This window comes from Pygoscelis adeliae, unplaced genomic scaffold (assembly GCF_000699105.1).
Source record: "Pygoscelis adeliae isolate BGI_AS28 unplaced genomic scaffold, ASM69910v1 Scaffold403, whole genome shotgun sequence".
NCBI classification, from domain to species: domain Eukaryota; kingdom Metazoa; phylum Chordata; class Aves; order Sphenisciformes; family Spheniscidae; genus Pygoscelis; species Pygoscelis adeliae.
In genome coordinates this window covers 219,667-240,829 of record NW_008824466.1, presented here as the reverse complement: position 1 = coordinate 240,829, position 21,163 = coordinate 219,667, and the positions used below count along the sequence as shown (strand labels likewise).

At 56.2% G+C, this 21,163-nt stretch overlaps 1 protein-coding gene across 1 annotated transcript in view; it reads right to left on the bottom strand.

The window, feature by feature from the left end:
* The window catches only part of LOC103914438 (oxysterol-binding protein 2-like), a 35,302-nt gene that overhangs the window by 9,051 nt on the left and 5,088 nt on the right, over positions 1-21,163 (bottom strand). The window contains exons 2-5 of the mRNA XM_009321076.1: positions 6,998-7,201; positions 4,954-5,078; positions 4,183-4,249; positions 3,620-3,787 (exon numbers count right to left, since the gene is read on the bottom strand). Of these exons, the coding sequence (XP_009319351.1) occupies positions 3,620-3,787; positions 4,183-4,249; positions 4,954-5,078; positions 6,998-7,201 (564 nt within the window). The remainder of the gene's footprint in view (positions 1-3,619; positions 3,788-4,182; positions 4,250-4,953; positions 5,079-6,997; positions 7,202-21,163) is intronic.

The following is a 21,163-nucleotide window of genomic DNA, read 5'->3' as shown; positions in this document are numbered from 1 at the left end:
AGCAACCCCGCTGGGCAGCTCACGGCACGGGGCTGGATGTGCCAAGGCACACTGCCTGCACACTGCCTCTGCAGCATCACCCAAACGTTAAATAAAAGCAAGAAATGCATGCTTTGCCATGCTCCCTGAACCGTACCACGAGAGCGTGAAGGCTTCAAAGTTCCCAGCTGAGAAGAGGTGTAGCAGCGAGCCGGCAGCCCCACGAGCTAACCAGATATCCTCCCAGGTACCACCTTGCTCCGGTGACGGAGCACCAGTGACCCCCAAAATGAGCCTCAGCAGCGAAACCAGCTCCCTCCTGCCTCCCGGCCAGCATTCCACCAGCCATGAGCAAGAGGCGATGATGTGGGGCAGAGATGTGCTGGTCCCCAGGCTGCCCTCCATCACCTCCTGGCAAAGCCATCCCCACGCTGGGCTGCAGCCCAGTTGCTCAGAAAACCTTGAAAAGCCCCATTTCGGAGTCTCCCTGCTCCTGGGACTGCAGCTCCACGACAGCACCCGAACTGCATGTGAGAGGTACAGGCAGCGGCGGCAGCAATGCCCCGTGGGGCAGGGAGCGGAGGGGAAGCTCTGTCCTGGGAGAGCCCTAATGGGTCGTATTTCCAGCCCCAAGTCATTGCTTTGTCAATTAGAAAATTTTGCCAGATGCTGCCAGGTTGGACAGGCTGCAAACACCTCTGGGAAAAAAACAAACGATTGATTTTAGCAATACTTTTTGTTCTGAAAAGTGTTGAAATATAAAAATAATTGAAAGGAAGATGGAGATACTTTGTCTCAGAAGGTCTTCTGCCTCAAAACCATGTGAAATTCACTGTTTACTTTCAGTTCAGAACAAAGAAATATATTTTAGAAGGAGCAGATGGTTGAAGGATGGGAGAACCACTTCTGTAAGCCAAGTTACATATTTCACACTAAAGAAAACAAACCCCAGAGAGTTCCACTCGGGGATTTAAGGAGCAGGGATCTTACAGCATCCGAGAAAGAAAGAGCTGCAGAAAGGGCAGCATCGCATCCACAGAAAAAAGCAAATCACAGCCAGCTTGAGATAACTCTTGGGAGAGACGCAGGCGGCACGAGAACAAAGCCGGCAGCTGCATCCTCTCCACTGGCACCGCTCGGGCAACGGCAAAGCAAAACCCTTCCACAGAGGAAGGAAGATGAACCCACCCGAAACGCAAAATCCCTAAAGCTGTTTTTTTCCTTTTCAGTGATGCAGGTTTGTTCATTCAGAGGAAAAATTAAGGAGCGGGTTTTCAGTCCATCACGTCACCCAGGAAGGGGACGGAGTCTCGGAAATGCTTCTAATTTGCCAAGAATCGGGTGAAGCGCGTGGAGGGAGAAACTCCCATCGCTCCGTGCGCACAACAGGCTCGCCAGCAGTTTGTACTGTAATTAACCACGTTTCCAAACAGCCCTCCCCGAGCCGGCTGCTCTGCTTCCTTCTCCTCCTCCTTCGCTCCGTCTACCGCAACGTCAGCTTGAAAGCCCTCATTCGGCAGCTCCATCTCGATTCACAGAGCTGCTGGCTTTTCCTGCGCTCCAAGCGCACGTACTACAGAGACAGAATTTAAACGGCTGTTTAAAGGAGATTAAATTGCCCCCTGATGCCTTACCACAGGCTGCTTGTTCTTGGGGTCAATCTCCCAAAGAAACGCTGCGTGCGGCTGAGCTTGCGGGGTGCAAAGCCCCTCCCTGCCTCTGTATCTGTACAGACATTCAGAGAGAGGAGCTGACAGCGAGCAGCACACGCAGGGCTGAGCCCCTTCTTTACAACCCATAGCTCTCTTGAACAGTTTACAGAGACAGCAGTGCTGGGAAACTAGATCCGCTGGCCCCAGTGAGGGACGGAGTAATTACATCCCCCAAGTCAGCACTGGTGGCTGCTGTGCAAGCAGAACATACTGCTCTCAGGTTTGGACTCGGCTTTAGCAGCTCCCGGAATGATAACGATTGATAGGGAAGGTATAAATTTCCTCTCGCCAGGCACCGGCAGCTGCTGGTATTTCACGTCCTGAGCTTATTTCTGTACCCATCACGCCTTTATCTGATATAGATGTTGCTGCAGAAATGCTAACAGACAGCACTGGGCTGTATATCTCGGCTGGAAATAGCATAAGGAAGAGACAAACTCATCGCTTTTACTCAGAGAGCGTCAGGCACTGCTTTAAGAAGAGACAAAATCTAATCAATTCAGCATCCAAGCCCCTGTAACACGCTCCTTCCCCTTTACCCAGCAAGGGAAGGACCCCGAATACAGCTCCAGGGCTACAGATCACACTTTGCTGGGCTACTTTCGCTCCGGTCAGTGCCACAATAGACCCCAGTCACCCCCAGCTGTTTCACAGCTCTCCCAAGCTTGCCAGGACTTCGTCGTTTTGGGGAAACAGATTCCTTACGATGACACCCGGTCCGATCCATGCCGCTCACTGGGCTGGTGAAGACCTGCTAGAGAACCAGCAGCCTGGAAAGGGCTGGTTTGCTCTGAAAAAAAGGGCTGTGGTTTTGGGGGAGCTTTGGTGTAGGCAGCATTTTGTCCGGGTATGAGGCACAGGGTTATTTGTCTGCAAGAATTAAATGCGCTTACCCTCTGTGGCAGCCCATGCAAGGGGGCTTCCTCCAGACAGACCCCTGCCAGCAAACCCTCTCCTCTGACCATCCACAGGAAGCCTTTCGCCCCAAGGAACAAACCCAGCAGCACCCAGAGGTGCTGTAAATTGTCCCTACGGCACCTCCTTCACTAAAAGGCTGCTCTTTGCAAGGAAAATAAAGGTACTCTGAGTCCCTGGGGTGAAACGCGGCCCTGCCGTGCTGTCGGTGCAAGTGGGGCTGCTCTCTGAGCATCATGTCCCCAGGATGCACGCTGGGGAAAGCATGATCAGCAGCAAGGTCTCTTCTTCTAGCCCCTGGGTGAGACACTTGAATCCTCAAGGATTCAAGGTGTCCTGGTTCTCTCCTTGCCTCGGCACCGGCTGGATTCGTAGAGGACACTTGGGCAACGTCCCCTCTGCCCCAGCTCACCCTGGCACTCGTGCGAGCAAGCTGCCAGGGGCATGGGCACTCCAGGGCTCTCCGCAGCCAGCACAGGAGAAGGGATCAGTCCCAAAGAAAGAGCCGACCCAATTCAAATAGTCCCTAATGTAACAGCCACGACGTCAGAGCCATTTACCACAAAGCAATCAGCACTACAGCTCCGTGCCCCTGAGGACAGCCTCCTCCTGCCTGGCTGGTTCAGCTTTCTGGCTGTGCTGGCTCTCTGGCAGCAAGCGGATGATTTCAAGGGGCAAATAAATTGCAGGGAAAAACACAGGGCTTAGAATCAGCAGAACTGAGCAGCAAGGACACATCAGTGCTGCATCACAGGGCTGGGGAGAATAGTGAGGTGGTTTCAGAGGGCTCTGCCAGTGCAGAAGCCATTCCCCCAGGACAGGGTTGGCAGCTGGTGACACGCTCCTGCCCCGCTCGGGGCTGCTGTGCTACCACAGCACCTGGCAGGACCACCTGGAGCCGTAATCCAAATCCTTTGCACAGCCAAGAGCCATGCCCAAACTAAACCCTCAACACCAGCATCACGGCAGCACCCTCTCCGCCGGCCCTCAGCGCCTGGGACACGCTCACTTACAGGCATGGGGATCTTGGAGAGCTCTTTGCCGATGCAGTTCTTCATGATGCTCCAGAGGTTAAGGCTGTAGTTGGGTTTGTCGGGGATGCGAGTCCGTCTCCTTTTCTTCGGCAGGAGATCTTTGCAAGTGGACTCATTGTAGCTGCTTTGATTTGAGCTTTCAAAGACCTGTGGAAGCAACAGAAGAAAGACAGATCTAAGTTGGACTCACCCAGCATGACCCAAACGCTCCCGGGAGCAGCAACCGCAGCTCAGGAGACACTGCGTGCACTTGTGCTGGGGAGCATCGCTGGAAGCCTATTCTCCAGAGAGTGGGGGAAATAACAGTGCAATTGCCCCCAACACTTTCCTGCTTCCCTTAGGAGGGTGCTTGGGGTACTGCTGTAAGACCACTGACATCTGTCCCCCCACTGTGGCTCACAGAGCAACCAACTCTGCTCCATCCTGGAGGCGCAGGAAGGACCCGGATGGAGAGTGTCTCCAACAACCTCCTCCTCTCCTACTCCTCTCCCCTGGTTTCATCCCACCGGGACCATCCCTCCCGCTCTGCCCAGCCAACTCACGCTGTCCTCCAGGTTCCAGTCCTCAGGGTGGCCCTCGCTGGCCCCACTCAGGTTACTGCCCGAACGCCTGCGGGGAAGAAAGTACCAACTGCAAAACACGAGCAAGGGCAGAGAAGAGGAAAGAAGAGCCAGGGTCGGTGCAGCACAGCCACCATCACCCGGAGCATCTCCCTGCACCACCCCAGGGCGCTGCCAGGAAGGCACAGGGTGACGGAGGCCATGCGCAGGCGTTAGGAGGGGGTGTCCCAGCCTGGTGACCGAGAGCCTCTGCGTTTGCCAGCGAGCCCAGCGGTGTGACCGTGGTCCAGACCACAGGTGCCTCCAGCCACCCAGGGAGGTACAAGAGCAGGTCAAGGCAGACGAAGGCACAGTACTCCCTGCTTCTGCCCAGTGCTCCAAGGGATCTCCCTCCAAGTCCCTGTCCAGGCTCCCCTCGAGCCCACATCAGCTGCTGGCAAAGAGGACTCAGCTTTACCGCAGCGCAGGCTTGACGCCTGCCCTTCCTCGCCTGCTTCGCTATAGCTGGGGCCATCCTCAGCCTCGCTCGCTCCAGGAATGTAAGAGCAGACGGGCACAGTACAGAGCCCTGGGCAGAGGCAGCCCGTTTGCTGGGGGACATGCACACAGAATAACCCTCCGCGGGAAAGGATACTGCCCTCAAGCCCAAGCACAACACCGGGCAAACTGTCTCTCCCCTGGTCTTCCCACACTCACAGCAGGTTTCACCAGATTGCACCATGCAACGCGTGGCCCTGGGGTGGGGGCTCGTACCTGTGGTGCTTGGGGTCTGCGGTTACAGTGATAAAAGCTGGTGCATCCTCCATGGCATCAAAATACTCCGTCTCTTCATCTTCATCACTGGCCTCTCCTTTGGCAGACTGCACGCTCCCTGTTGGCACAAAGGGTTTGAGATGCTCGGGTGCTGCCGGTCCCCCTGTCCCCTTTTGAACCCATCAAGCACGAGTCTGTCCCCAGAGCCCACCCTCCTCCTGCCGTGTCCCCTCCAGCGCCAGCTCTCTTTACAGCTTGTCCCACTCCTCTCCATCCCACTCCATGACAAGAGGATGCCATACCGATTTTCCAGCTCCTAAAAGCAAGGATGTGCCCTGGCAGTGCATGTCCTGCTCCCCAATCCAGGCACACAAGGCTTCCCTGCCGTGCTTGGGAGCACCTCCAAAAATACCACCAGGCTGCCTGAGCCAGCCACACACGCGTGACTTGCACACCCAACCACGTCTAACACGGCTGCCACTCCAGCACCGCCCCATCTGCCAGGAAATCTGGTTTGGATTAAAACGGGGGAAAAAAAGTCACGTGTTTCAGGTGATGCTCAGAGAGACTTCCCGGCTGTTGGGTTTTCCAGCCCCATGCTTATAAACACTTCTCTTCCCTGCTGCAGTGGGAGAGATCACTACAAAGCCAGGAGCAGAGATAAATTGCGGTGACTTTTGAGACCTGGTGCAGCTTCCCTGCTCCTGCCCTTGCCACGCTGCTCCCCGAGCGCAGCCTCACCGCAGGCTTCACCACTCTGCCACAAAACCACCGCTCCAGCAGCCGCGCCGAGCAGTCGAGCAGCCACGACGGTGCAGGGCACACGGCAGAGCTGACCACCTCTCTCGGGGCCTCTGGGTGGTACTGCTGCTCCAGCAAGGGGGATGCCGCAGGTGTCCAACACAGCGCTGCTGAGGCCACGTGGAAGGACCAGAACAGCCACCCCGGCTCCAGCCATCTTGCCGCAGCGGCCCGTCCAACTCAGCAGTTGGCTCGGCTTCCTGGCAGGGTTTGGCAACCTCCTTCCCCACATCGTTCCCACGCTCCTCTAAAGGAGCAGGGTCACCCCTTGTGATGGGACCGGAATGGATTTGTGCCTGTCCCTGCAGCAATTTCCCCCCTGCCCTCCCCAGCTGCGCCACAGAATCACAGAATCATTGAGGTTGGAAAAGATCCTTAAGATCATCGAGTCCAACTGTAAACCTAGCACTGCCAAGTCCACCACTAAACCATGTCCCTAAGCGCCACTAAACCGTGTCCCTAAATACCTCCAGGGACGGTGACTCCACCACTTCCCTGGGCAGCCTGTTCCAATGCTTGACAGCCCTTTCGGTGAAGAAATTTTTCCTAATATCCAATCTAAACCTCCCCTGGCACAACCTGAGGCCATTTCCTTGAGGCCATACAAAAACGAGGGCAGTGCCTGGCACTGCCGTCACCCCCCGCAACAGCCACTGTTCTCTCCCTTGAGTCTATATATCCTTTAAAAATAAGACAAGGCATTATTTGCAGTTTTTGGCTACCAGGCTGTAACTAATGCCTCCCACAGGGAAGGAGATTTGGCATGAATATGCAAAGCTGTTAAGATTTTATTGCCCAGTAACTCTTGCGACCAGCAAATGAGCCCTGGCTGTGCCACCACCACCCTGCGCAGCCGGGAACTCGGCAGCGCCAGGGGACCCTGGGCTTCCTCCGAGCACCGTGGCTGCCCTGCAGCAGCCAGAGATGTGCCCGACGGTGAGGGTTAAAGCTATTGAAATATTCTGAAACAGCACGAGCAAGCTGGGGACACAGCCCTCTCCTGCATCCGTACCTTGGGGACATGCAAGACCCCAAGCAAGGAGCAGCAGGACAATTAGGGACAATTATGGCATAATGGGATCCATTAAAAAAAAAAAATCACGGGCATATAGGGCATTGCCTTGTGCATCCCTCCCATCCCTGCCGACTTGCTAGGAACAACCGAACAGAAAGCCCCCATCCATCCTGGGGCTTCCTGCAGGGCTCTGCCCCCGGAACGACACCCAGCCCCAGCCCTGCGGCCCGGCCTGCTGGCTTTTTTTTTGATGCCGGTGCTGCTGGAGGCCAGGCCAGGGGCTCCGCGGCAGGCTCGCTCCAAGCTGTTGTGCTGCTTGGCTAACTGCTCGATGGTCTCCTCCAGCCGGATCCTCTGCTCCCGCTCATACTGCAGCACCCGCTGCCATTTTCGGCTGTGGGTTTCGGCTAAGTCCAGGAAATCGTGGCAAGCCTGAAAGGAAGGAAGGGACATGTCAGCACCCGGCACAGCCCTCGCAGCCCGGGAGCTCATCATGGAGCCAGCGCTGGCACATGGCAACTCCAGAGCTGACTCCTCACCACTCCCCCTCCTCCTCTCCCAGGACCCTGGTTTTACGAAATGCCATCTCGGAGCTTGGCACAGTCCCCCATATCCTTGGGGCTAAAGACAATTCAACTCTGACCATCCAAACCTGAATCATCTTGAGGAGATGGCTGCAACACAGGCAACTGCCCTCAGTCCACAAAGCCTTCGTGATGTCCCATCTCCCGCAGCAGCCCGGCTCGCCGTGCCCCAGCCCTGCAGCCTGTTCCTGTCCCCGGCCCCATTGCTGGTCCCCAGGAGCCCAGGCTGTGCTCACACAAACCTCAGCCAAGTCCAGCCCTTCAAGGGGCTTCAAGCCCCTTCAACCTGCCAGGGGAAGTTTAGATTGGACGTGAGGAAAAATTTCTTCACTGAAAGAGTGGTTAAACATTGGAACAAGCTGCCCAGGGAAGTGGTGGAGTCACCATCCCTGGAGGTATTTAAAAGATGAGGCGCTTAGGGACATGGTTTAGTGGACATGGTGCTGTCGGGTCGACGGTTGGACTCGATGATCCTAGAGGTCTTTTCCAACCTTCATGATTCTGTGATTCTGTGATTCTAAGGATGCCCTGAGATCCCCAGCAGCCACCTCCATCCCCGATCCTGCAGGCAGGGAGAAGCTGGACAGGATGATGGGAGCCATCCCCATGGAAGCTGGGAGCCAGAAAGCCCTTTGCTCCAAGGAGGCAGAGAGGGAGGATGCCCAGCTCCTCCCCGGAACCGCACAGCCCAGCAGACAGCAAAGGGCCTGGCCTGGCCCCCACAACACGTTCACCATGGCCAAAAGCCCTCTCCTCTCCACGATGGGCCCCTTTCCGGGGAACAGGACCCGTCAGCCGCGGGGACACACACAGACACGCTGGGCACAAGGGAAGGAGGGCTCACGGGATGCACCAAGCGATGCCTTGCAGGATGCACAGTGGCCCTGTCCTGTGCCACCAGGCAGGCGACAGCAGGGACACCGCGACCTAGGCTGATAGAACCCCTCAGTGGTATTAACCGCCGCCGCAGCCCCCCGAGCCCCCCTCAGCATCGACGCGATTGCAAGCATCGCCCATCCGTGGGCACGCCGGACACCCAGCGGGAGATTTCTGGGCGCAGGACGTCCACTCGGGGACGGGACACTGCGAGCTCCCGCAAGCTGCCTTTCTGTTGTCTGACGAGAGAGACAGCCAGCTCTCAGAGCTCTATTCTTAGGTTATTCTTTATATTAGACTGAAACACTGAGTCCCTTCGGCTTCGCTGCTTCCTTTGCAATCAACCCCACGTGAAGCTGAGCGCAGAGGCAGGGCTGCACCTTCTCCTCCCTCCTAAATCTCTGCAAGTTGGGACGTGCTAAACTTCTTCCTACGTTTAAAAGTAGGAAAATATGATTTTTGTGGACATTCTACAGGAGTTTGGAGGCAGGCTGGCAACTTGCAGGCAAATTAACTGTGCTTGTGCTTCAGCTAGCTCCAGCTCATCACCACACCAAGGGAGGTCCTCTTTAGATAAACGCTGGCCTGAAAAACTCAAAACTATTCAAAATTACTAGAAGCAGGGAGTTTTGAACATCTAACAGACTTCTAATCATCCCCAGGACTCGTTTTTTTGTTTCCATCTACTTGGATTTCACATGTGATTCATTCAGTTCTTGGCAGGTTACTCTAAATTTGGGCTGCAGGTGGCACCTGAATATCGTGGTATCTCCTGGTCAAGCAACAGGTTCAGGGCTTCAGCTTCCATGACCCGGCCTGATTTTACGAGGATTTGTCCAAGAAAAGCTCCAATTCAGCAGTTCTTCATCAAACCTCTCCTTTGGATAGGAGCAGGATTTGAGTCTCATCCAGGGAAAGAAGTTTTTCCTTCAATAACATCAGAAATGAATCACCAGGAAAGTGACACAAAGCATCAAGTTTTCATATTTTAGGTGAAGAAGCATGAAGCAAAGGGAACGAATATCCCAGGATAATAAAGAAAAATGCAGGAGGTGGGCGTGTGTGATTCCAGTGACATCCTGAACACCACCACGTCCCCTGGGAGCTCACAGCCATCCCCAGCCTCACCTCGAGGAGCCCCCCGGTCTCGGGAAGAGGCAGGAACCAAACTCAGATCAGATAAACGAAGGACGAGCACGAGTTTGCGCCTGTCCTTTGGAAAAACAAAAATCAGTGTAACCCATCATATTTAAAAAGATGTTTTGCTTTGTATTCACCTCTGCTCTCTCCTGCTTCCTAACATCTGCAGCATGGAAGGACCTGACCCTACGTTCGTGTTATCTCCATCCCCGATTGCTCCCGCCTGCTCTCACTGCGCAGCGCTCAGTCCACAGGCAGGTTTCTGCGGGATCGCTCCCAGCATCAAGCTGGCCGGGGTGAATTTAAACCCACAGACCATGCTCTTGCAAACCTGCTATTTTCTTCCAGTGCGGACGGGTATACGTGAGTGTCACACGGGTGAGCTCCAACATACATCAGTCTTCAGCGCCATTAAGGCTCTCTAATGAGACACAGTCACATGTGGTTTTGCTAGGCAGAAATAATTCAGCCGGAAAGTGTTTGCAAGCTCTGAACGCGGGTTTCTCCTACGGCGCCAGCTTCTCTGCCCCTCTGTTTCCAGTTGTGGCCATCAGCGACTCTAGGAAGCAACTCCGTGGTGCTGTCACACCGATGGAGATGCCTACCTGCCTGAGCTCAATAGATGTTGCCCTGGGAGCACCACACTGCAATAGCATTAAGGCTGTATCATTAGCCAGGAGAGCGGGTGGAAATCTCCCCGGGAAAGGAGAGGGGCAGAGCCCTTTGCACATCCTCAGTGCCACGATGAGCAACGTGGCTCCTGCGAGCTTGGAGCAACGCAGCAGGTCCCCCCGCTTTGCCCTTTCTCTGATTGCAGGCAGGGAGGTGTCAGGATTCTGTCCCCCCAAATTCCTAGCTGTGCTCTCATCCTACACCCCCCCAGCCCCATGGGGACCACCCACCTCCTCCTCACGTGAGCCACAGACCCCGCGGGGCTGGGTGGACGGGCACGGGGAGATGCGAGACCAGACCACAGATTTTCAGAGCCCTTCACACCGCGTTTTCACCTCACTCTCTGGAAACAACTCAGCTCCTCTCCCCACCCCAGAAAGTCCTGTTGGCAGCCACCCACAGCCACAAAGCCCACGGGCAGACCCTGCCCCGATGCCTTCATACCCAGCTTCAAGCTCAAGCCTCCTGCCAGTTAAAACTAACCCACACCCCGAGCTGGCACGCTGGCTTCTTTTATTACACTGATGCATTGCAACAAGAGGATGAAACCACAAGGGTAAGTAATGAGATAGCAGCCGTGACCTTCCCGGCCCGGCAAAGCTCATTATCTGCTCTGAAGGTCCCTCTCCGCAGGCAGCCCGCACGCAGCGGGCACAGAAATACCCATTTTGGCACAGCTTGCTGGCACCGAGGACGGAAACCGCTGGCTGTGTCTGGCTGAGGGGGCTGAGCATTTTGAAATGATGCGCTAGGAGATCACCTGTAATTATCCTGCTGTAATTAAACGCGGTTTGTAAGGTATAACGGTAAATTAGGGGAAAAGGAGGTAATTACAGAGGAGCCATGCGAAGGCAGTCCTCCGGCACATCACCAGGGAGCTGGGAGCTGCAGGATGCGAAGGAGAAATCACTCAATCAGTCAATGGAAATCAACGTCCTAAATAAAAATCACACCAGATAAAACCTCAGGTCCTCCCGTCCCAAGGCTGCCGACCTTCGCGGAGGATCCATGCTGTACCCCAAAGGGAAATCTGCACCGACAAGCTTCATTTACAGCCATACAAAAAAAAAAAAAAATCCACGTGATGGAGAAGTGGCCATCGGCGTTGCACTTTCTCCACTGAGCACGGGGAGGTTTTGGGAAGATGACCGGGATGGTCTTCGCACTGCCCCAGACCCTGCCAGAGGCAGCGGTACCTCCACGCAGCAGGTCAGGACGATGCTTTATCCTGCCAGCATCCCACAACTTGTGTCCATGTGGATTTACAGGCCGGCTAGGGTATGCACAGGCTTTATTCCCTGTTTTTGAAAGACCGTCGGGCCACCTTTCTGCAGCCTCTTCCTCTGTAATTCAGACACTGCACGAGCGCCCTGCCCGCGGTCTGATCCAAACCACCGCACCCACGAAGCACCCGGATCAACCCGGGCAAGCGTCACGTTTACTCATTGGAAGAGAAGCGATGCCAAGGGTGGTTACAGGAGAATATCCTGCAAGAAAGACCCCCCAAGCCCAGCTCCCCAGCTGCCAGCAGCAGCCAAGCAATTTGAAGTTATTAATTTGGTTTTATACCTTCTACAGCCAGACAGTGCAGAGTTTCAAAGGGGTGCTTGCCGGAGGTGAGAGTGGCACTGAACAGGGCTCAGGGTGTATTTTTCCACCACTGTCTCTATCGACAGAGCTCATTCCTGAGCCAAAACGCACCCCAAAGCCCCAGTGCAGAGCAGGGCCAGCACCGCAGCACCAGCCCACGAGCTTCCCAGGGCTGCAGGGAGCCAGGGGCGAGTGGCTCAGACATGGGCATCTCCCGCGGGAAGGTTGATATCAAAGGGAAATGAATCGCAGCCCTTCTCTCGGGCTCAGCTGTCTGGTTTTCTTCAACCCCCATAGCTGCTTGCGTGGCCCACGAGGAGCCAGGTCTCAGCCTGAGATGTCTCAGCGCCGTCTCGGCTCCATCCTGGCTCACCGCCCGGCAGGGAACTCCAGCCCCTTCAGCAGCTCAAACAAAACCCTGCCTTGGCCAAGGCTGGTTTGGCCGTCCCCACCTTTGCGGATGACAAACCAAGACCGGCAGCCGTTGCATTACGGCATTTGCTCACACGGCACTGGCTCGAGCAAGGAGCCACGCTGACCTTTCCCCAAGACAAAGAAACATCAAACACGGCTGCAACCCGACATTCTCCGAGGCTGCGTCCTCCCCAGCTGTCAGCAGCAGTAATTAAAACGCCGCTGGCTGCTGCCTTCCGCTGAAGGACATGATGTGACTTACTTTTAGTTACAGCTGCAAAAGCCCAGAGCTCTGCACCTTCCCCCTGGACACACCTTCCTCTTCCAGCAAAACCCCTCACGGCACGCTGTCCCCCTCCCCCCGAGATGCACGAAGGAGCCCACGGACGCACCGCGCTGGAGCCAGCACGCCAGCGTGGCACTGCTGCTCGGCACAGGGGGACACACCGGTGAGGCCAGCCCACCACTCCCAGGAGAAACAAATCCAGAAGGAAACCATTCACAAGGCTCCTCCAGGACCAGTCAGCCTGGTTCCCCACTCTGGGCTGGGACGGCTTCGCCACTGCTCTCGCTGACATCCATCACCGAGATCTTTTTCCAGCTGGCTGAGCACCACCAGCTCCCAGGGCTGTTTGGTGCCGCTGCGGAGCAAGAAAATGTGGCCAGGCAAATGGTCACGGAAGAGAGGGGAGTGAAGGCAAGTGGGAGACAGGGTTGGAAAGGGGCATGTCCTGCCAGGTGTGCGTTTGGGGGATGATGGTGAGATCCTGAGCAGCAAGTGGCCGTTGCGGGGAAGGGAGGAAGAGCGACGTTCACCAAGCACAACAGCCAGAGCAGGAGGCAGCACGACAGTGGGATGCTCTCCGGATGCCTTCCCCCACCCAGAGCCACAGCAGAAGCTGGGACGGGCAGCAGGAGAAGCCCCAGAGCCGCTGCTTCAAAGCCCAGATCCTCCCACCAGCAACCCCAGCGCAGGATTCGCAACACCCCGCAGCCGGTTGCCCAGGATCAGGCCCGCGGATGACACCAGCGTGCTCCCAGCAGCACAGGAGGCACACGAAATACCTGCTCCAGGATTTTCCAGAACCGGTCAGGCTCTGCGGTCCCTGGGACGGGACTTTCGCTAGGCGCAGCACCCAGCACCCCTATTTCTGATCACTCCTCTGCAAATGGGTGAAAGAAGTCAGGCCATCACCCCAAACGTTGCAGCACCCAGCTTGCATCAAACCCAACGTTGGTTTCTTGCACCCCAAACGGCAGCACCCAGCTTGCATCAGCTACAGGCCGGGGGGGTAGCTGGGGATCCTGGGGTGCTCTGCGAAGCTCCCATTAAGGCAGGGTGGACTGGCAGACACCTATGCACAGCCCAGGGCAGGATTTAACCCTTGGGCTCTTTAGTATCAGCTGTCATGCACTGTTAGCAGGCGTCTGCTCAGCACCATGGGCATCCCCAGCAAGGGAGAGCTAGTAATTGCAAAGAGGGATCTCCCCACAGCCCTCCAACTGGTTTTCTTGGATGTTTGCAAGCAAGGATTGCAAATCTACTCTCCCCAGAGCAGCACAGCAGGCTCAGGCATGGCTGGTGCTGCAGGGACCCAGCAGCCGCCAGATTTCCAACAGCCACCGTGCCACTTTGGTGCAGGGTACAAGCAAAATAGGGAGCAGCTTCCCATCTCTGCATGAATCGCCCTAAATCTCAGCCGCTGCAACTGCAAAAGCTTTTTGAAATGCATCCGCTGGGAAGCCCTGACGCAGCACCAGCACCGCGGGGATCCATCCTCGCCGACAGAGATCCCGTGGAGGGCACCAAGAGCTGGGAGACTCCCAGGGGACCCCAATCCCAAGGGTTTGTCTCTTCTCAGAGAAGGATCCAGCCCAGGAAGAAGAGGCAGAGGTGCAGCTCAATGCATCCCTTCCTCGCAGGAGATGAAGGGTGGGAGATGCTCTCCCTGCTGTCACTGCCCCAACCACACCAGCAGTGCCCTGGGACCTCCGTCCATGCTCCAGCCGTGCCCAAAGCAGCACCAAGAGCAATGCTGCAGCACCTCGACCCGCTGGGGCAGCCGAGGAGGACCAGCTGCAGCAGGAGATGGCATGACAAGGTCCCAGGACAAGCTCTGACCCAGGGAAGGAAATAAATCCCTTCGTGCCCCAACTCTGCTGAGTCCTGGCCTCGGACAGGTTTGGCTCCCTGCTCTGCACCGCACTGGGATGAATCCAGGCTCCACTCCCCTCCTGTGCCACTGACCCTGCCGCAACAGCTCAGCCGGCGCTGAGGATTTGGGCTGAAAGCATCCACAAGCTGCTCACCCTCATCATCCCCCTGCCTTCTCCTGTTTCGGGAGAAGCCAGGGGCTGAAGGGCCAGGGAGCCACCCATCTCCCCCGGGAGCTCCCACCTTACCTCAAACAGGGCCTGGGAGCACCCAGGGGGAGCCCGGACCTCCTGCTTCACCGCTCATGTACATCACCGCTTCCCACCTCCATCGGTGGGTTGCATCACGTTGTCCCCAACAGTGACAGATCTTGCAAACCGCCTGGGATAAAGGTAGGCAGCCGTTTTCAGAGGCAGCAATCCTCCCTCCGTGGGCAGCCGAGGAGCAAAGGGACGGCCCCCACCGGTGACCTCCCACCGGTGACACCAGAGGGACGCAAGCAGCTGCCTTGGGCCAGTCCAGGCGCAGATTAAGGTGAGGGCAGGGGACACAAACCCGGCCGAAACTCCAGCATCCCGGGTCATCGCTCATTCATTCCATTAATCCCCCCATTCAAAGGTGCAAAGAATTGCAGTCACCGAGCAGGAGCAACGCCTCGAAATCCAGCTTATAAAACCCTTACGGAGCGGCAGCTAAATTTAGTTACAGCTGAACCTGATCTGGGTTGTAAGCAAGACACAGCCACAAATCCGTGTTACGCTGGCGCAGGGACACGGGCCATCCTCGCAAAGGTCAGCGGGCAAGAGGCTCCTTGATGAACGTACTGCAAAGGAGAGCGCAGCTGCCGGTTTGCAGGATGAAAGCGAAAGAAAAGCAATTCCCCAGTGAGCTATATGGCCAGGATGTCAAGGCTAAGCGCATCTAAGAATACAGCCTTCATATAGACATCCCCATCATCATCTGCAGAGTTTACCCACCAAGAGCTTCCTTGCAGCATGGGGTGAGACGACGTCACACGGCATATGCCCACGTCCCCCTGAGCCATCGCCGCCGCGATGCAGCTGCTGCGTTTTAGCAGCGCCTGGATGCACGCGGGGTTTGGGCAGCGCCGACGTTTGCTCCGGTCCCGCACAACGGGGCTGCTCCTACCCCCGGCCCAGCCAGGCAGGGACGGGGCACGGCGGCGCTGTGCATGCAGGGTTTCGGGGAGCCACCCGCTAACACCACGGAGTGGGGTCCATCATGAGGGCCGTCGGCCGCTTTCAGTGTCTCCTGGAGAAAAAGGTGATTTCTCCCTCCCATCCTACCCTGCCTGCACAAACTGTCTGTGCTGCCCTCCCAAAGGTCTCCCCATGAACAACCCCCCAGCAAGCAGGAGGAGAGGGACCAGCAGAGGATGCTGTGCCCGTCCCCACACCCCACCGGGAGACTGGTTTTCATCCTCCCACACCCCTGCTGCTGCCTTCCCGCATACAGAGGAGATGGCGGGGTACAGGAGGTGGTACAACGTGTCCCAGCTTTTGCCACAGAGCCGGAGCTGGACGGAGCCCCAAAGTCCATCCGCCAGCATTGCAGCCCAGAGACCACACCGTTTCTCAGCGCTGTCGCAGCACGGAGTCGGGGTCGGAGAGCAGTGGCCAAGATGCTCTCCCGCTTCGTGAGCAAGCTTGTTTGAAAGTAATTAAGAAGGTGGCGAGGCTAAGAGGCAGGGCTGCTTCATCACCTCTGAATGTCCCAGCCAGTGCTTACCCCTTGTCACCTTGCAATTCTGGCAGATCACCAGCAACTAAAGATAAAAGCAAGCTCCATCCATCTGCAGTACGGGCGCAAGGTCCCAGGGAAGCCCAGTGTTGCTTGCAACCGGGTGGCAGGAGGGACGGAGGTGGCTTCTCCTCCTCCCCATGGCCAGAACAAGTTGTTGTAGCAGCTCCTAATCCAGCGTTGGATGGTGGGGCTGTAAGTCACCGTAAAGACAAGGAGGCACAGCCAAAGTGGCCAAAAGAGCGTGTTTTTGTGGAAAAGCAGCACTGAGGCTCCTGCAAATTCCCGTGGAGATAGAGGCAAGGTGCCATCAAGACCCTGCCGGGGAGCAGGAGGCCAGACACGGTGCTGCCAGCTCCGTGGTCTGCAGCCTCCGCCGCCATGGGCAAATTTAGCACCTTTCACACATTTGTCACGGCAAATATACCAGTTTTCACAGCTTGTTGCAGGCTAATAGGAACATCATTAACGGTCCACGGATTATTTATGCAGCTGAAAACAAGATCACCCGAGGTCATCCTGCCAAGGTGGTGGTGTCACGCCCGTGAGCATCTCTGCAGGGCGGCAGCGCTCCTGGTTCCTCAACAGGAGCAAACAGTCAATATTAGATACAAAGAACACCGAAACAAAGTTAATTAGCTTGAAAGCGTAAATGATCGCATCAGGCTGTGCCAGGTTTCTGCCCTGAGGTCTGAACCTCATCCCCTGAGGGGATGACAACCTCTGGGGGAAGTCCTAGCAAGGCTGAGCGTTTCACCACCTCCAACGCAATGCTGATGGATGCTGAGGGAACGCACTCAAACCTGCAGTCCCACCTGCCCTGAGCGTCCCGGCGGAACAGCCCTGCAAATCTAACCCTTGGGGAGGAAAAAACCAACCAGGGAAGCGCTCACTGCTCTGGGAGTGAGATCTCCTGCTGCTCAACCAAACCCCTCCTTTGCCTGCATGGGACAAGGACCACTTCATCGCCCAGGAGTGACATGAGAGAAGGCAACCGCCAGATGCATTCAATCATCTCCTTTTCAATGGTGAATTATACAGCAAGAGCCATCACTTCATTCATCAGGGGAAAGCGCGCCTTGACGTTTTGCTTACATCTGGTGCCTCGGAGATAAGTGCTCCCTTCCTTCCTGGAGTCATCAAAACCCTGGGACACATCTGTGCTGCTGCTTACTGCAAAATAGCCCCCCCAAGGGAAGGGCCATTTCTGATCCTCTTTTTAGCTCTGAACACATTCACACCGTGTCAGCGCTCCAGGCGCATGGCACAGCATAAAAATGAGCCGTTTGGATTCAGAGCGGTGAGATACGCAGAGCGTTTGCACCGTGAGGGTTAATTTGTCCTTCCCCCCCCACCGAAATACTCTGAGCAGAAAGCAAAAGGGAAAATACAAAGATGGAGCCAGCCTGAATCCCAAATCACCTTGCACAAATGGTTGGATTGCAACAAGATGTGGTTTTGAGTGTAGTCATCTGCTGTGACAGCAATGGTACCCACAGCCATGCCGGTGGCCCAAGGCCAGGCGGGCTGGACACCACCAGAAGCAGCAGCGCAGGGAAACATCCAGACCAACACAGACTGCTTAAATAACGGCAAATCTGTCCCAAATCCTTGGAGTGACCCACAGCCAGCTCACGAGCATCCCAGCTGTCTGAAGCAGGAGGATGCTGCGCCTCGCCGGGTCACGACACCATGAAAAAATAAGGTGACATTGCATAAAAGCCTGTGACGACAGTAGGTGTGAGTTCGATGCCGAAAATCATCCCATTCCCTATTGCTTTTCTTCCCATACTTCTAAGCGTTACACTGGCAGGAACATTACATCCAGGCAAAATGGGTGCTATAGAAATGCAGGGACGTGGAAAAGCTCATTGGTGCCCCAACGGGGAGTGGGAAGACACCAGAGCAGAGCAGGCTCCAGCCCACCTCTTGGTGACCTGCAGCACGCACTGCACGCTGCCAACGTCAGCGTCTCAGCAAAACCCCCAACGCTCACCCAAGGTGCTCCCAAAACCGCTGATGGTCCCGTTCCAGGTGGCACCTTATGCCCCAACAGTGCCTGTTTCTCTCTGGGGACTGTGAATTCCCTGAGAGTCAGAGATGTCTAAGATGGAGACATCCAAGACAGAGACGTTCACACTTGGATGGGAGTCAGATCTGGTCTCATAGTTGTGTCTCTGGGAGTTTTATTACCTTATCGTGTTATTTTGGGCCATCTGCCTAAATGCCACAGACACCAGTGTTCCCCCCCCTGAGGCAGGCTCAGCACTGCTTAACCAACCAAACACACCTTGCCCAGGGTGTAGCTCCTCAAAGAGGACCTCACCCCGGGTCCAAAGCAGCAGAGGCAGTCTGGGACCGGCACTGGCACGACGGCCAGACTCTGCCCGCAGCAAGCGCCATTACGGACGTGTAATCCACCCCATGCAATAAAGAGAGGATTAGTGTGCAACAGTGGCAAATCCGCCAGCCCAGCTGTGTTAACAGGCTCTAATCCCTTGCCCACGCAGCCTTTATGTAGGCTACCGAATCCGTAATCATCGCATACTCGGCACGATAAAAGGAAATTTTCATCGTGGCTCTGAGAAGCGGAGTAAGCCAACGCTGCCCACGGGTTACGGACCAAAGCGATGCCAGCCGGGAGCTCTGGCCCGGGAAAGATGCAGGGTCTGGTTTCCAAAGCATCGCGCTCTGGTGGAAAAACAACTAAGGCATTTGCTGGATGTTTCGGCATGCCGGCAGTACTGCCCCCTTCCACCCCAAAGCTCGCCAAGCAGCGCACGGCAGCCTCCACTGGCCGTGCCAGAGGGTTTGTTGGGGCACCACAGCGTGCCGAGGATGTGCCAGGACCGGTACAGAAGATGCATGGGAAGCTGAGACTTCGTGCTGGGACCTCCTGCTGCAGAGTGGCCGGACCAGAATCATGCCCTTGCAGGGTTTCATTGCTCTCCTTCAGCAACGCTCATGTCTTCGGCTTTTCCTTTTGATGCTCTTACCCGCCCCGCCAGCAGTGGGGCCTCTCCACTGCCACGTGTGCCAAAGATCACCTCCCTGGGAAGCTCCCGGCATCAGCTCTTCCCCCTCGGGGAGGTACCTCCGGGCAGCTGCTGCAGTTTCTTCCTTCCTCCTCGCTTGCCCAAACCACCGCAAACCACCGCAGCCCTGTGGGGACCCTTGCAGGAGTCTGCAAAGCAGAAGAGTCGTCAACACGACGATGGTGGCCAGTCTCCACTTTTAGTGCACCTGGAAGCCTGATCCTGGCTCTGGCGTGCTCAGAGAGCTCTGTCCTGCAAACGGCTCTCACAAAGAGAGACTTAATGAGGCTCTCGCTGGCTGCTTCTTTTCTCATCTGCCCGATGGAGCGAACTCCAGGCTGGAAGAGCATCTGTCCCCAGCCGCACGGCGGGCAGCTGCAGTGGCAGCGAGCAGCTGGCGCTGCCCGCGGGCAGCTCTGACCCTGGGATCTGGAGGAAGCTGCTCTCGTTTGTACCTCGGTTTCAGCCTCATGCCATGCCTTTGCAAACCGCTCTGCTGTACGAGAGGTGATGCAGGAGCAGTGGTTGCCGTTAGCAGCTCGTCTGGTGGCAGCACCCCTCTATCCCACTCGTCTCCCGGTGCCGTTAACTTCTTCCTGGGTAAATCCATGGGAGAGCAGTGCTGCCATTCCAGTGCCTTCTCCTTCGACAGATGCTGCGGAAGGAGCTGGAGAGAAGCATCTCGGTGCATCAGCCCGGGCAAGAGGCGAACACAACCCTTGTGATACCAGGGGCAGAACCCCAGAAGGGATTAACCCAGCGATGCATTGCTATTTGCCCTCCCCATGTCCCCATCCTGCCCCAAGATGCCAATAATCACCAGGCACAGATACGTGGTAGATCACACAAGGTATGGGCAGGGCTCACCTGGTTGCAGCGCTGCGTTTAACATCAGAGGCAATGCCTCGCTGGGCCGTCTCACTTTTTTTTTCAGCAGAGCTGCTGATTAACATCAGACATTGCTGACAGTGCAATCCCCGTCTCTGACGTGCTAAGCCCACCAACATGCAGCCCTGCTGACCCAGCAGCCGCCCAGGCAGAAATGCTCAAAACTCTCTATAGCTGCAACAGAAAAGTTATCGCTCTCAGCCAAAAAAACAGGAGGGCAGAGCTGCGAGAGGCATCCTCAGGTGATGGTTACAGACGTGTCCCCCATCTTCTCACACGAGGCTCCAAGGGGAGCCCTAGGACAGAGTCTGAAGCCTCCTGGGGGTTAGAGGAACACAATGAGGAGGAGGACGAGGACGAGGATGAGGAGGAGAAGAGGAGGTGAGAAGCCCCAGGACACAATGAGGATGAAGCAAGTTGTCTGCAGGAGCCCCAGCCGGCACGGAGGCCCCATGGACACGTGCGAGGTCTGTGAGCACCCACACATGTGATATAACCTGGCTAGAAGGGACTCAGCAACCATAGGGAATGATGATGATGAGGGGAGCCGGAGGAAGGCACTGCCTGTCTGGGCAGATCTGATCAGAGATACTCTCACACCTCTAAATTAAAGAAGCAATAAAGGATGCTCCAGAGAAAGTTGCAGCAGCTCCGAGCGCAGGGGCCGGGCTCCGTCTCTCCCCTCCCCTGGACGCCAGCCCCACTCTGGCAGCTGTGCAGGCAGGGACGGCCCCCACCGTGACACCCATCACCCTCCAACACCTCCCCCGGGTAACAGCAAAGCACCCACCAGTTACTTCATTTATTCATCAGCGCGGCGCATCCACAGCAAAAACGCCCAGGACATGTGGACCTCTCGCCGCAGCTTTCTCGTCCGACAAGGATTAGGGTTGGGTTAAAGATTTAATCCCAAAGCCGGCTGTTTTCTGGGTCAGTGACATGGTTTTCAATGAGCTGATTAGTGCACGTGTTGTTAGCACAGCACAGATAATTAACACAAGCCGTGTTACAGCGCAGGCATGCAAGAACAGGCTCCTCCTGCACAATCACCATTGCAATAGTCACAGGGAAGAGAAACCCTGCCCCGCTGCAGGGTTTGCTCTGATTTTAGGCAGCAGAGCATCTGCTTGGGGCCACTGAGGGCGACTGGGGGCAGTCCCTGCCGCTAACGAAGCAAATCCAGGGGTTGAAACAGGCACTTTCTCGGTGCGGTGCCTGAATTAACCCCTGCGGTATAAGGATGCACAGGCTGGAGGGGTCCCACAGACACACTGGCCTG